The 15,079-nt window shown below is 32.6% G+C and overlaps 1 protein-coding gene across 1 annotated transcript; it reads right to left on the reverse strand.

Moving 5' to 3' along the window:
- Nucleotides 1-2,699: 2,699 nt before the first annotated feature.
- Nucleotides 2,700-14,864, reverse strand: LOC126978363 (solute carrier family 35 member C2). Its single transcript, XM_050827121.1, has 5 exons — nucleotides 14,480-14,864; nucleotides 13,086-13,373; nucleotides 12,495-12,747; nucleotides 6,176-6,342; nucleotides 2,700-4,957 (listed from the first exon to the last, which is right to left on the reverse strand). The coding sequence occupies exons 1-5, from the start codon at nucleotides 14,663-14,665 to the stop codon at nucleotides 4,634-4,636; spliced, it is 1,218 nt and encodes a 405-aa protein (XP_050683078.1). The 5' UTR covers nucleotides 14,666-14,864; the 3' UTR covers nucleotides 2,700-4,633.
- Between the last annotated feature and the right edge of the window lie 215 nt (nucleotides 14,865-15,079).

Consider the following 15,079-nt stretch of genomic DNA (forward strand, 5'->3'; position numbering starts at 1 on the left):
CGTGAAGCAGTAATATGTAAACATTACTGTGTTTCGGTCTAGCCTAGCCTAGCGCCGTAGCTAGTGAAATTCCTTGGCAAATGAGACTTAACATCTTATGTCAATTATTGTAATGCCGCTCAGAATTTTTGGGTTTTTCAAAAATCCTGAGCGGCAGTGTAATGGGTAGGGCGTATCAATTACCATTAGCTGAACGTCCTGCTCGTCTCGTCCCTAATTTTCATAATAATAAAAAAATGTTGCTCTGCCATTCCAACATAGCAGAAGCTCAATTCTGCTAACTTCCAATTTACTTAGTCTTATACTGCCAACTAATTAAAATTCCAACCTCGGAAACAGCTATATATATCGAAGTGTTAAATCACTCCATCAGTGATTGAGCTGGCGTGTTCGAGTTGTATAATTTATATTATGTTTTAATAGGTAGGTACTAAGTAAATAAACAAAAGTTTTATTAAACAAAAAGTTTAATTATTACCCTGCAAAAAAGGAAACTCACATAACAATACTTAAACATAACATTTTATACTTATTAATAAAGGAATAATTTAAGTAAATCATACGTCTTCACATATTTTGTTTAAGGCCTTGGGCTTGTTCACAAACAAAGGGTGACCGCGAACGAACTTTCCTTTCTTTCTTGCTGTATCTCCGTTAGACAAGTTCTTTCTTTCACGCTCTGTTCGTCTATACGCTAGTACATTGTAAGTCTGTGGATAAAGGTCTCCCTTCTGTTCCACTTTCATCGTCGTTTATTACATGTAGACCCGGCCTAACACAACTTTTATGTCGTAAACAATAACACTAAATAAGGGCAAAAAAAAGAATTAATTTCTAAATTAACAAAACCATACTTTCATTTAAGACTTAAATAAATATTTAAAAACAATATAATTTAACCATTTTAAATAAAACATATATGGGTGGATCCCACTATTACCATTGCGACCGCGCATTTAAAGTTTGTTTTTCGCTAGCTGAATACATTTTTTTTTCTGAATAAAGTTGACGTAGGTTTGTGGGGTCAATGAAATGCGATATTACATTGACGGGTATGGGTCATAAAGTCATAATCTGAAGTATATAAACCAAAAATATTAACTGTAAACGAAAAACTTAAATTATTTTATTTTTTGCGAGTTTTCGAACGCCTATAACTTATACCACACCCCAAAAATTTTAATTGTTACTTTGTATTTCGCTAATAATCTCGTCACTCATACACTGTATTTATTAACCGTTATTTGCTATTGTGATATATCACTGTGTATTCATACAATTAATACTAACCATTTTTATTTAACTTATCTCCCAAGTAAGTCACTTTATTTTGTCTTAATGGGATTAAATATTTCTATAAACTGAATTTGATATTGATTTAAATAAATAATAGTTTTAACAATGTTGTTTTGCATCCAACAACAAACATGTGGCGCACACTCAATAAAAGGACATTGTAACCTGTGACGTCGCATTTGACCGATGAAAATTCGTAATATATATATATATGAAGTCATTTATGGATAGCCGGTAACGCATTTATTTACTAAACATTTTAACACAAAATGCAGAAAAATAATATTAAATACTTAATCCATTCTATAATCGGATATAGATACACTGATAACTACTTACGGAAAAGACATTACACACTATAATAAATTTATTTATTACTTACTATTTTTGTATTATCATGGAAATAGTGGGCCCATCCAAAGGCTTACATTTTATAAGTAATGACATATTATTTACATACTGAATAAGAAAGTCATCTCGCATTCATATAATATGTATTATAAGGGCTTAAAACGGAATAATTTCGAACTTATAAACCAACATACAGATACAACACTAATATAATACATATATAAAATACCATTGATAGTTTTAGCAAAATATAATCTGATCGAGTGGTGGTATCACTTTATTCGTACTTTGTAAACATCATCTTTTTTGTTTTTTTTTTTAAAGAAAAACTATGTTTTACCTGCCTAGTTATGATATCATTAAAATACTAATAAATCAGATGGTTTAAAAGCTATTACTTAATTAATACGGAATCTACTTATATTTGAATTGTGCAGTTTGCGGGTCTTTGGTGCTTACTTATTAGTTTTATGCATTTATAAAAATACAAAGTCACATTTAAGTATATAAAATTTATATTAAAATGTAAATGCACGCAAAATATGTAAATACTTGTACAAAGTCTTTTAACTAAATAATTTACTTATTTTAAAGACTCCATCACAAAAAACTATCGAGTTACGATTATTATAACTTTATAGTTCGGCACTTTTAATGGAATATCGCGTGGTTTAATATAAACTATTGAACTTTGACCAAACAACTGACACTCACCAAACTTTATATATCAATGTTCGTATCAATACAATACTAAGTTTATCTAAAATATATTTGTCTTTTCTAAGGCGTAATTTTATGAATACGATGCTATGTGACGGAGGCGGTTTACATATTTAGTGTTTATTATGATATTATATTAATTTATAGTTTAATGAGAAAAGTCACAGCGCATTGCCATAGTAGTGACTTATATTACGTCCTTTACATTTCTTTTAAGGTAACTTCCATGTTAAAGGATGAAAATTGAATGTACTCGTACGTTTTTGTGTTAAAAGGTGAGTGTTAAACTCTATTTGTTCTTACACTTAGAATATATTAGCGTAAAAAAACTTGAATCGTGACCCATCTTAATGTCATTTTCCTAGAGTCATAATAAACGTGTAGGTCGAAATTCGCTTGAACATACATTTCCTAAGTAACTGTTATCATTTTATTAGAGTCTAACCCCCTTATTTATAATGGTCCGCTAACTTTAAACAGCCGCTTAGGAGTGTTTTTTCTCATTCTGACTTAGGTGAAAAGAAGAAGACGGAGTGAGAATTAGCAATGCTTTAAGTTAGCAGACTATTATGAATAAGGGGGTAACAGTCCACCAATTGGACGTAATTCCAGAAAAACGTTCCAAGCCACAACCATCACATTTTAAGGAATTCGTGTTTAAAATTTAATAAATATTAATCTATTCCATGCATGTGGGTTGGGATACTAAGTCATTATGTCATTTAAAGATTGGCAGTAGGGCTGCCATTTCTTGTCAGTCCGTTGATATGAATCACGTGACCAGTTGTGTTTTCTTAACTCAATTTCGACATGATTGTGGTTTGGAACGTTTTCTCGAACTACGTCCAATTGTAATACAATTTTTTCCTTTTATATCTGTATCTCCGTTCGAGATGTTTTTCTCTTTTGCACGCTCTGTTTGTGTATACGATAGTATATCGTGTCTATGATTAAAATATAAGTTTAAAAAGCGACCGTCTGCGTTCTCGTAAAATTTTATATTTTATTTAAGCAAAAAAAATACGCTAGCTAAACCTTATTTAAAATAAAAAGATATAAAGGATAAAATTCAGCCATATATGTATTTTTTCGTTCGTGGAATAAATTCTCAGTTAACTTCTTGCGCCGGTTCCTCTCCTACTTAAGGCGTCATTTTTCTGTATGGAGAGATACTTTCAATAGTATTCAAAAGTACACTTGGATCTGAAATAAATATTGGCCCAGTACCATGGATATGCAATATGACTTACTGATGAATATATTAATCATTGTTTATACTATAAAGAATAGTATATGTACTATTAATACCTTATATAATATACATATATAAAAATGTCAAGTGACTGATAAGTGGATTGTTACACTGTAATCCTCAGTTGAAAAATTTAATAAAACATAGTAAAGCAAAATAAGTAGTAATTATTTTCTGGTGTACAACTTAATACAATATGGCTGCTGTTATTCATATTCTTAAATGCAAAACAATCGCCGCATTAAAATCGCGTCATAAACTTAAAATATAGTATAACAATATAAATGCTTACAATATAATAACAAAACAATGATATCTACGGGGGGCCCACTTAAGGCTGCCTGCAACCTTCAGTCCCATATATAATCTTCTGACTGTGGTGCCAGTGGTCTCAACGTTTGGTAAATTTTTCTTCGATGTTTATACAATACATATAATAATAATAATTAAGTAGCAATTCACGAATTGTTTACTTGATACCTTAGATCATTTATACGACTAGATAGACTGTGATAACTGTGAAATCGTCGAAAAAATGGTTGAAAATTAACCTCTATTTTGAGCAATGCACGCTAACAATAAGTGATATACAAATAGCGTCACGCACGCTATAGTAATAAACCTGTTTTCATCGGTTGCCTCGCAGCACGAGGGAGGCTCCTTTGTACAGGAAGCCGGCTGGATTATGGGTACCACAACGGCGCCTATTTCTGCCGTGAAGCAGTTTCGGTCTGAAAGGCGCCGTAGCTAGTGAAATTACTGGGCAAATGAAACTTAATATCTTATGTCTCAAGGTGCCAAGCGCAATTGTAGTGCCGCTCAGGATTTTTGGGCTTTTCACTTTTATGGGTAGGGCATATTAATGACCATCAGCTGAACTTCCTGCTCGTGTCGTCCCTTAGTTTAAAAAAAAACACCAAGAGGCTCTATCTCGACGTATAAATTATCTATGCTTGACACGATAAAGTACCACACAAATACGTCACAATACAAACGGTTTGTTTGTACATAAATTTAGCTTCCATCCCTTCTTTGCAGAACTTCATAAATAACAACAGAACTATCCAAATCACTTTCCTCGCTTGCCTCCTGCCATTTTGTATCCTCAAGCAATGGTTTCTTGTGTTCCTCTTTGTTCTTAGGCGACCGTTTTTTTTCTATCGTCTTAAAATCATCCGATTCTAATGCTCGCACTGATCCAGCTACAGTTTTGATCAAAATCACTTTGTGAACGATGTGTCCAACGATACCCATCAAACAAACGACGAGTCCAACTATATTTATGGGACTAACTTGGTCCCCGCTAACTTCAACAGCTAATACGAGAATGCACATCTCCTGGAATCGAACAATTGTAATAAATAAATCTAAAAATCCAACTGGTTTATTCCGTAATAAGACCAGTGGGAGGCTCCTTTGCACAGGATGCCGGCTAGATTATGGGTACCACAACGGCGCCTATTTCTGCCGTGAAGCAGTAACGTGTAAGCATTACTGTGTTTCGGTCTGAAGGGCGCCGTAGCTAGTGCAATGAGACTTAACATCTTATGCCTCAAGGTGACAAGCGCAGTTGTAGTGCTGCACAGAATTTTTGGGGTTTTTCAAGAAACCTGAGTGGCACTGCATTGTAATGGGAAGGGCGCATCAATTACCATCTGCGTCCAACGTCAACGTCAACGTCCTGCTCGTCTCGTCCCTTAGATTCATAAAGAAAAAAGAGTGTCCAGAAATGGTAACATTATCTCTGGACTAAACGTCGATGATGTCACATGGTCACTCTGTTACGGTATGCAAAAAAAGCATCACTAGGATATTATTATTTCGAATAAATAAATAAAAAACATTTATTTTGTCAGTGTTATAGATTGATGTAAAGGTGTCGTGTTGTAATGCTGATTATTTTTATTATAATGACGAAAAATCAATAAAATAATCTGGGTTAAGTAAAAAAAGTATTTATTTTTCTGGCAGTATTATTATAGCACTCCTGCGAATTGCTGGAGCCGGGTTGCCAAAGACAGAAAGGAGTTAAAAAGGTGGAGGAGGCCTATCAGTTGAAGACAACCTGGATATTATATAAGTTACATATTTATTCCTTTTAAGTTGAATAAACGGCTTTATTATTATTATTACTATTATAGCGACACAGAACAACATAAACTACAGAACTATTAACTATTATTAATAGAACAACAAAAGTCAAAACGTAACAATGAAAACTTCGAAAAACAAAGCAGTGATAGCACGAGAATATCACGACATGTACCTAACGGTAATGAAATTGCAACCCGTACTGACACAGCAGGACGAAAGCAAGGGGGTGAAAGGGGAACGGGGGGGGAGAGATCACGTTCCAGCGAGGTTCTGAGATAATGTGGCCGTGTAGTACATCGACAAAAGCATTTTAAATATTTTTAATTCGTCTAGTAAATTTAGAATAAAATATGCAGAAAAACCTAGAGCATGGAAAGAATACAATTTAGTTCGTAAAAAGGTTTATTTTTAAAGATTTTTATAACTAATGAATTGCTAAAGAACATTATTTAGATAACTTACCTTAAAAATACCGGCGATGGATAATGTAAGACTAGAAGTGTATGTGACAACAAGGAACTCACTAATTTCCATGGCAAATGCTATTGTTGCACCCACGGATATTTTCAATATTGTTGGTGATAACTCTGCATTTGGTAATTCCATTAAGTATTTAAAACACTTTAGACCTAAACAAACATCAAATATTATAATTACCCATCGATTATAAATAAGTCAATCTATTTTTACTCATAAATATAAACAGGGTTTATTCTTTTGCACTGTATAGTGGCGAAATACCTATATAACACTATCCAGTCTGTGCCTTCGAAGTTCGCCCTTTGTACCTAATTAATTATTATTATACAGGGTGTCCCAAAGTTATGGGACATGAAGGGAAAGTACCTTAAATATCGTAGATAGGGATACATACTATGTTACTTAAGAAGAGTTATAAGTTTTTTACCATTCTTTCGATTGGCATCATAAAACTAGGGGTGTTTTTTTTATACATTTAAGTCGGTTCGACTACCAGACGAGGCAAATAATTATTAGAAAATCTTTGAATGCAGAATTACTAACTTTTAATAATAACATAAAATCTTCTTTCAGTAAAATACCCTATCTACGATATTTAAGGTACTTTCCCTTCATATCCCATAACTTTGGGACGCCTACAGCTAGATATATCGATCGCCTATTTAATGAGATATTTCCGAACGATCACATAAATATATAATCTACTAGCTGACCCGACAGACGACGTTGTTCTGTATATAATAAATAAAATACTTTTTTTTATGAATTTGTCACATAATATTTCATAACATCAAGAATTATTTCGTAAAATATGCTACCTCTTGTTATAATGAAATTGTTTCACAGCAGAACAGATAAATCGTGCGTCAATAAATTATTTCATAGAAAATATGTCTATACAAAACAAATTGTGGTAGTAAAAAATAATTATGGGTTCCAAATCGAAATAAAAACTATCTCTCAGGTTGGACTAAATTGCATGCAATGAAGTAATCCCCATTAAAATCCGTTCATTAGTTTAGGAGTTCACTGGAAGCAACCATCAGGACCGGAATTATTAAGGAGATTGAAAAAATTACAAAACGCATAATTATTAACGATTTCCGCAGTAAAGTATGTGTACTCTGCAAAATAAAAAATAATAGAACCTTACAAATGACTGAACGGGCAGTTAATAAATTAGGCGGTAAGAAATATTTTTAAGCAGCCCATGAGGTGGCAAATTGAATCATCGTATAATTCAGTATTACCTATTCGTCTTATTTTTGTAAACATAAATAATGAGATAGGAAATAGTTTGAAAACAGAAAATGCCTTGTTTTACTTGAAAAGATGGATAAAAACGTCGATGGCGTACCAAATAGGCAACCGGTGACTCTCTCTCTCACCACATTGCCCCCGGTTTGACCCTCGTCCGCCACGTAGGTACCAAGCATAATGTGTTTACCATAATTTTATATAAATAATTGCTCCTATATATCCAAAATAATAAGGTAAAAAGCTTGTATCAGAATAAATGTGGTTTAAGGTTTTCTGTCTTATAGAGTGCAACAGAATAACCCTGTTAAAACTTACATGTAAAAAACTTAGCAAGTAAAGCAGGTAACATTATAAAAAAAATAGCTAATAAAATATAATAGGTTGGGGGAAAAGTTTCTTCGTATATTATATGAAAAGTCCAGACATTTGTTTTTATTTTTTTTTACATTTAACTACAGTCGGTATATGTGCCATTTTGTTCAATGACTCTTTGACTTCTTGTAGGTTAGTTTTTTTAGGAAAGGCTTTTTTATGGCAATTCAGCTGATGGTAATGGATACGACCTGCCCATTACAATGCAGTGCCGCTCTTGGAAAACTTGAATTGGAAAAAGTGAATTCTTGGAAAACCCAAAAATTCTGAGTGGCAATACAATTGCGCTCTTCATCTTGAGACATTAGATGTTAGGTATCATTTGCCCAGTAATTTCACTAGCTACGGCGCCCTTCAGATCGATACACAATAATGATAACAAATAACTGCTTCTCGGCAGAAAAAGACGCCATTAATACAAATAATCTAGCCGGCATCCTGTGCAACGATGCCTCCCTCCCACTGGTGGGCTTGAAAACAACGCGACAAGTAGCTATGTATGTCCTTTCTTGATGTTGATCTGATACTGCCTAAATAATTCTGAAGAGACCGAAAGGCATCTGAAGGTGCAAGGTCTGGGCTATATGGCGGAGTAATTTTTAATGAGTGGCTAAAGAGTTCTGTGGTCTAGCGTTATCGTGATGGAAGTCCATACCCTTTCTGTTGATTCCGGCCGCTTTCTCTCAGCTTCTTGCTTTTATCTTATTAGTAGATGGCAGTAGCGATCCGAATCGATGGTTCTTCCCGGCTGTGAAAGCTCATAATGAAAAATGCCATTGAAATACAACCAAACTCACAGAATCGCCTTATTGCGAATTATACCAGGTTTTGCCACTGTCTGTGAAGCTTGATTTTTAACCCACAATCTTTTCCGGATGTTCTTGTCATATCTTTTTTTTTCAAAAACAGTTCGGTTTGGCTACAACTTAATAAAGAATCACAAATTAGCACACGGTTGATTAGGTTTCTTTCAGTGAGCTCAATTAGTGGCACCCAAATATATTTTGATGTAGGCAAACTTTTTTCAAATGAGTCAAAACTGTCTTGTGGTAAATTCCCAGTTCTTCAGATATGTGTAACTATTGATATGGCCATGGACTTGAATATACTAACGTATATATGACCTGACAGCCCGATAGTGCCTGAAAATTTTTGATTAATCAATGTGTAGGTTAGCTAATAATGGTTTTATATTAAAAATCGGTTATAGTACCAATAGATTCGATTTCATTTTCTATGTTGCTGTATATCCGTTAGAGATGTTTTCTCTTTTGCACTCTATGCGATCTATACGTTAGTATATTGTATGTCTATAGTTATGCCGATTTGGTTCCTATTTTTCAAAAATTGCGTCCAATTCATCTGTAACAGGTCGAAAATTCCACTTATACCAACTTCGGATTTCTCTTACTGACACTGTCTTAGGTCGACGACCGTCACAAATTTTTTCTTTTTTCGTAATAAAAATTTACTGCATCAAATTTCTTCATTAGATTCACTCCGTTGACAGAAAGATATATTACAATGTACCTACATATACCTCATATGAAAAAATACTTTTTCCCCAACCGTATTATAGCATTCTAACATATGAAAACCAGTTTTCATACAAACATCAAGATTAATAAGATATATACAATGAACGCATATAAAACATGGAAGCAGTCTTGTCATACTATCTACAATTTATTATTAGCGGAAGTAACAAAATGAAGTCACAATAGAAGAAACTATCTACACATAAATTATTAATATTATTTATTTATTATGAAAAATTGAATTACAATTTATTATTATGTAACAGGCCATAGTTAGAATTGGCGAAGTAGTCAATGATTCTAATACAGACTACTGAAGTAGTGAGTGATTTAAAGGCACGAGACAAAAACAAATTGCTCTCGTGTGAAACATACAACTTTTCACCTCGACTAGCGAGAAAAATGTTATTGGTTATATAATATAGTAAGAGAAATAATTAAGATGATACATTTTTGTGACAATGAGATAATACGCTAAGCTAAAATGAGTTTCGGAACGCACCGGATCGAATTGTTTATGTTTTTAACGCGGAGTAATTCCCGGATGTGTGGTCACGTGGGGTTCGAAATTTAATTCACATTGCCTCACGCAAAAACGCTTTTTGCGAGTTTTCACGTAGCAATAGCGCCCTTTTCGTGCTGGAGGTGAAAAAGGGTGTTATTGGTATTGAATCCAATATTTATCTATTATCTTGTTTTTGTTATCTCAGCGGTTCGACCATCGTCCTGTCATGCGCCCGCCCAACGTGATTAGTTCTCTGCGTGACATGATTACGGTATCTAAATGGTTTGCACACTTGACATTATAGTCAATGTTTGTCACATACGTGGACAATATATGCGTTATGTATGAGGGGATCAGTCATAATAAAAGAAATGATATTTTGAACTACTCATATTAGCTATATTAGTGTACATCTTGGGAACCTTCAAAAAAAGCGCGTACACCTTTCTAAAAGGTCAGCACCGCTCCTGTGATTCCTCTTGTAAAAGAAAGTGGGCGGCGATGGCCACTCAACATCAGGTTATCGCTTATTTGTCTTCCTCTCTCATAAAAAATTATTATAATAATATTGACACACTTTTACACAAATTATCTTGCCCCAAATTAGGCATAGCCTGTGTGAGGTACGAGTATATCTTGAATTAAAACGATTCTTTAATTTAGTATTTTTATCGTATTGTAAGTTTTTAAATTATTAAACAATACTGAAATATTTTTTTAAACAAATTTTTTAATTTCAGTCACTTATCTTGGGTTATTTGTTATACCTACCGATACTTATTATTATTATGTGCAAAGAAAAATATCAATTCCGTATTTTTAACGGCAAAAAACAGGGTACTGAATAAAACTAGAATATTAGAAATCTTCATTATTGGTTTAGATAATTTTTGCAATATTTTAAAAATAATATAGGTATATTTAGATTGTGGCGGGATGAGTAATGCATGAAGTCTCTTCTTGCGTGTAGTGTATACGAGTGTTTATAAACTCGTGAAAACCCTTTTAACCAGAGGTACATGTAACGTGACGTACCGCAAAAATATTTAGGAAAATAGTTGACCTAAAGGCTATCCGTGCAACTTCCCACTAAGCGCTTAAATTTTATCTAATACGTCGTTTTTGAGCTTTTCGAGCCCTAAAATTTTATTCTCCTTGTGTATTCCTTCTTTTTGAAATTTTAGATTGCAATAACTTTTGGATGGATGAACTGAGTTTCGCGCGAAGCCCCATAAACAATTTTTTTAATTGATCGAACTAGAATTAAGAAATTCGGAGTAAAACCAAAAAAACAGTGTATTCGGTTTTCTTTCGTTCACGATATATCTCGAACTATTAAATCCATTTTGACTGGATTTTCTCTTAACCTTCAAAAACCACGTCAATCCACGATTGACGTGGTTTTTGAAGGTTAAGAGCTGATTAGTTTTTGGAATCGATTGGATTTCTCAAAATCTACTTCAAACCCTTTCGAATGGCGCCAACCGCGAAGAAATCGGTCGATATCCTCAGAACGTCGTGATTTGAAGAGAATTCGATTTTTAAAAAACGGAGTTAAACCAATAACTTCCAGATTTATGAAAATTTTCAATTTTCTTAGCGGGAAGTTAAATATCGTATAAATTGGTAGCGCTTTTAGAAAGCATCGTGATTCACGTCTTGCATAAATAGAAATCTCCATTTTTAAAATGAAGTTAACACATTTTAGATGAATTGTTACGTGTCTAATCAATTTCCTTTGTCTAGTTGGATCTTTAATCAATAACTCATTTACGACCCCATTCTTGTGGGAAACTAAATTAAAAATAATGTGAAATAAAGAAGGCACTAACTAGCATGTACATATTATAACGTCATATATTTAAAGTCAAGTTAGTAAAATGTACTGATAATAGTATGCATAATGCCATCCCTCAAATATAACATTTATTTTTAACAAATTAGTCTAATTACACGTGAAAGTGATTTAACTACCTTTGAGATGATTAACAATTTATAACACACGAATGCCTTTTAAATCCTTGCTTTATCTTTTAAATCCCATCCGACCAGGATCCGATTGTGCTCACTCACCTAACCAAACTGATCAGAGTGCCAGTATAGTTTGTAAGCCCTGCCGACTACAGTATAGTGTTTGCGCTATTTTAAAGGGTCAAAAATGCTTCTTCCATGTTTATACGCATTCACTGCATATTATATACAATAAGATAAGGCAATTGCGAACATTAGTCAAACAACAAGAGTAAATGATGTCAGGTTCAGAAAACATCAGATTTCTCTTGTTATCATTGATTTATAAGGTGAGAAGTCATAAGCGACCTAATTGACACAATCATTATCACACATACCTAAATCAAAGTCAATTGATAAAAATGCAATAGTTAGCTTAATGGCTTAATTACTTGCTGAAATAAAGAGAAATTTGCCATGATGACTTTTCTTCACACTATTTAATTTTAAATAAATAATGTATCCGCATGCAATAGCAATTAGCATACATTTGATTGTCAATTAATATGCACAAAACTAAATTGTCAATATCACTAAACTGAGAAACAAATTAAATAGCCAAAATTATAAGGCAATTTTATCTTTTTCTAAGTATAAAGTCAATCAATTTAATCACCTTCAAACATAATCATAAATGGAAGTAGAGATAAAAACATCCATGGTTGCACATGAAACACCATATCAATGGGGTTATGTAACCCAAGTTTTGACTTTTGCATTAACAATTGTGCAAAAGTCCATCTCAATCCAGCCGCAAATGACGCAAGGATGAGAAAATCAAAACCAAGCAAATTAAACTGAGTTGCCTTGTATGTAAACATTATTAGTCCAGCAGCTATCATCAGAACTATCACCACCAGTGACCATGACTGAAAAAAACATTTAATACATGAAACTAGTTCTTTAAAATTCGCAATATCACTATGCACAAGAAGAAACAGAAGAGGCTATGCATATTATAATAAATAATATCTTAGAGCCCAATATACATACTTATAGAATAAATTATTATGCTTTAGTGCTTAACATTCGCCATCAATCAATTGTAAGTCAACTTGGCACATATTACATTACAAAGTTTGCCTATTAAGCATGCTTTGTAAAAATGATGAAAAATAAATTTGTTCAAAAATATACATTGAAGTAGACAGCATCTCATCAGAATAATTTCAAGAAAAATAAGCAATAAAGTTTTTAAGATACTTACCTTTTTTTCCAAGCCTAATAATATAGCAAAACCTAAGATGAATATTATTGTAGTAGATTTTGTCATTGTATATAGTGATATGGTAACAAGCTCCAGTCCCCAGTTTGAAAAACCAACATCAATGCCACTTGCAAGGCCAGTGGGACCCACAGATTTCAAGCATGTTAGAAAAGGTAGAACTAGCTGTGGCTGTCCCGTTATAAGTTGTAATATTAAACGGACAAAAACTGATAACATCCATTTTATTATTAGGTGGTACATTACAACTGTCAATGGATAATGAAATTCCTAAAATAAGAAGAAAATTGAATGGTAGAAAGGATTTTTTTTAACAAACAGAATAGTGGCAGCTTTATATAACAAATTCATAACTTTGTTATTGAAAGTTGTCACTATTCTTTTACAGTTACATGTTCTATTTTCATATAGCATAATTTTTCATTTTATATAAAATATTTTGTTAGTTTTCCAAATAATCCAGGAGATGTGCACATTTAAATTAATGACCAAGGTAGTTAAACAAGGTAGTTACTTACAAGTTTTAGGGCATACATTTCATATACCAGCCTTAGTTTGTGTAAGTCCCAGGCGGTCAAAGTTAAAATATAATCACTTGGCCATAAATATTTGCTGTATTGGGTGGGCGATACATACACATTTAAGTGTGTGATGGGCAATATAAAAAATATACTGCAGCAAACTGTGACATGAATTTTCTAGTGCTGTTTAATCAACTAATGAAGGTGGTGAAGGCAACAGAAAACCAAACTTAAAACCATTCACACTTATTTGTTGTGCAGTAATGAATATGATATTATGTCAAGATTAGTAATATGGTACCTATATATATATGTATATAGTTATAGTATATGAATATATGTGTAAGAAATCAGGTGTACTTTTGGTACCTTGATGTCTACTGTGCTCTAAGCCACACCATTTATATTTTAAGGTAATTTTTTTTGGTGTTTCAGGAGAGATTAGTGTAAAGGTAAATAGCAATTATAATATGATATGAGATAATAATATAATATGCTAAATTTTATCTGTGTTATAAATTTTCGACCACTATGATAGTTGTATAATTTTATCATAATGATATAATTGTAATATTTTTTATCTTAATAACCATAAATAAAGTGATAGTGTGACAAATAGCAGGTAGAAATACATACAATAAAATTTAAATAAAATGGCAAATTAACAATAATTGCTCCTTAAATATTCAAAACATTCAACTTATAACTCTCATGCTACAAGCAATGTGGTAGACTTTTATAATTATATATGTTATATAATAAATGTGAACTTTAAACGTCTTGCAGACTGATAAGTAGTAAAGATTTTTATCGTTGAGTAGTCGTATAACATAAAATAAAAGAAAAAAATATTACCTTCAGGAGCCATCTCTGATAAAAAGTTAGCCCAATAGACAAGGAAAAGTATAATAAAATTAGCCCCAGTGACAATACGCCTTTCTGGAAACACACATCAAACCATTTGCTTTTTGTAGTTTCGAATATTTCACATTCTTCAGAATCCGTTTTTAGAGACAGCTGTTCATATTTTGCACCTCGCATGATGAAAATGTATACATAAATTACTTTAACACCTTTAATCCCCCTATCTAAATAAGATTAATTAAATCAAGTAACAACTACATAATTAATATAGGTGATACAGAATAAAGAAATGCTTCACTAAATAAATAATAACTTATTTATTCACAATATAATCATAACTCAAGAGATATAAAATAAAAACATTCATTGAATTAGTGCGATTGTGAGCCAAGTGTCAACCAAAGAGTAAGTATTAAAACAGTAACATACTAATGCTTACTACTTAGTACGTAGCAAAGCACTAAAACAACTAAAACTTTGTGGGCAAATCTAGTACCTACGTACTTAAGTGTCAGTAAAGAAACCTACAGCCCTTTCATTACTATCCCTTAAATAGTACAAGTATAGTGTTGATTTTTCTGATTTTATCTT

Source organism: Leptidea sinapis, chromosome Z (assembly GCF_905404315.1).
Source record: "Leptidea sinapis chromosome Z, ilLepSina1.1, whole genome shotgun sequence".
Taxonomy (NCBI): Eukaryota; Metazoa; Arthropoda; class Insecta; order Lepidoptera; family Pieridae; genus Leptidea; species Leptidea sinapis.

Bases quoted from the DNA above. Each gene is read 5' to 3' on its own strand.
- LOC126978363 (XM_050827121.1), bottom strand. From the start codon at position 14,665: ATGCGAGGTGCAAAATATGAACAGCTGTCTCTAAAAACGGATTCTGAA. The intron at 13,374-14,479 runs GTAATATTTTTT...TTCTTATTTTAG, and splicing joins ATCAGAGATGGCTCCTGAAG to GAATTTCATTATCCATTGAC. The intron at 6,343-12,494 runs GTGATTAAATTG...ATGTTTGTTTAG, and splicing joins ATTTATGATTATGTTTGAAG to GTCTAAAGTGTTTTAAATAC.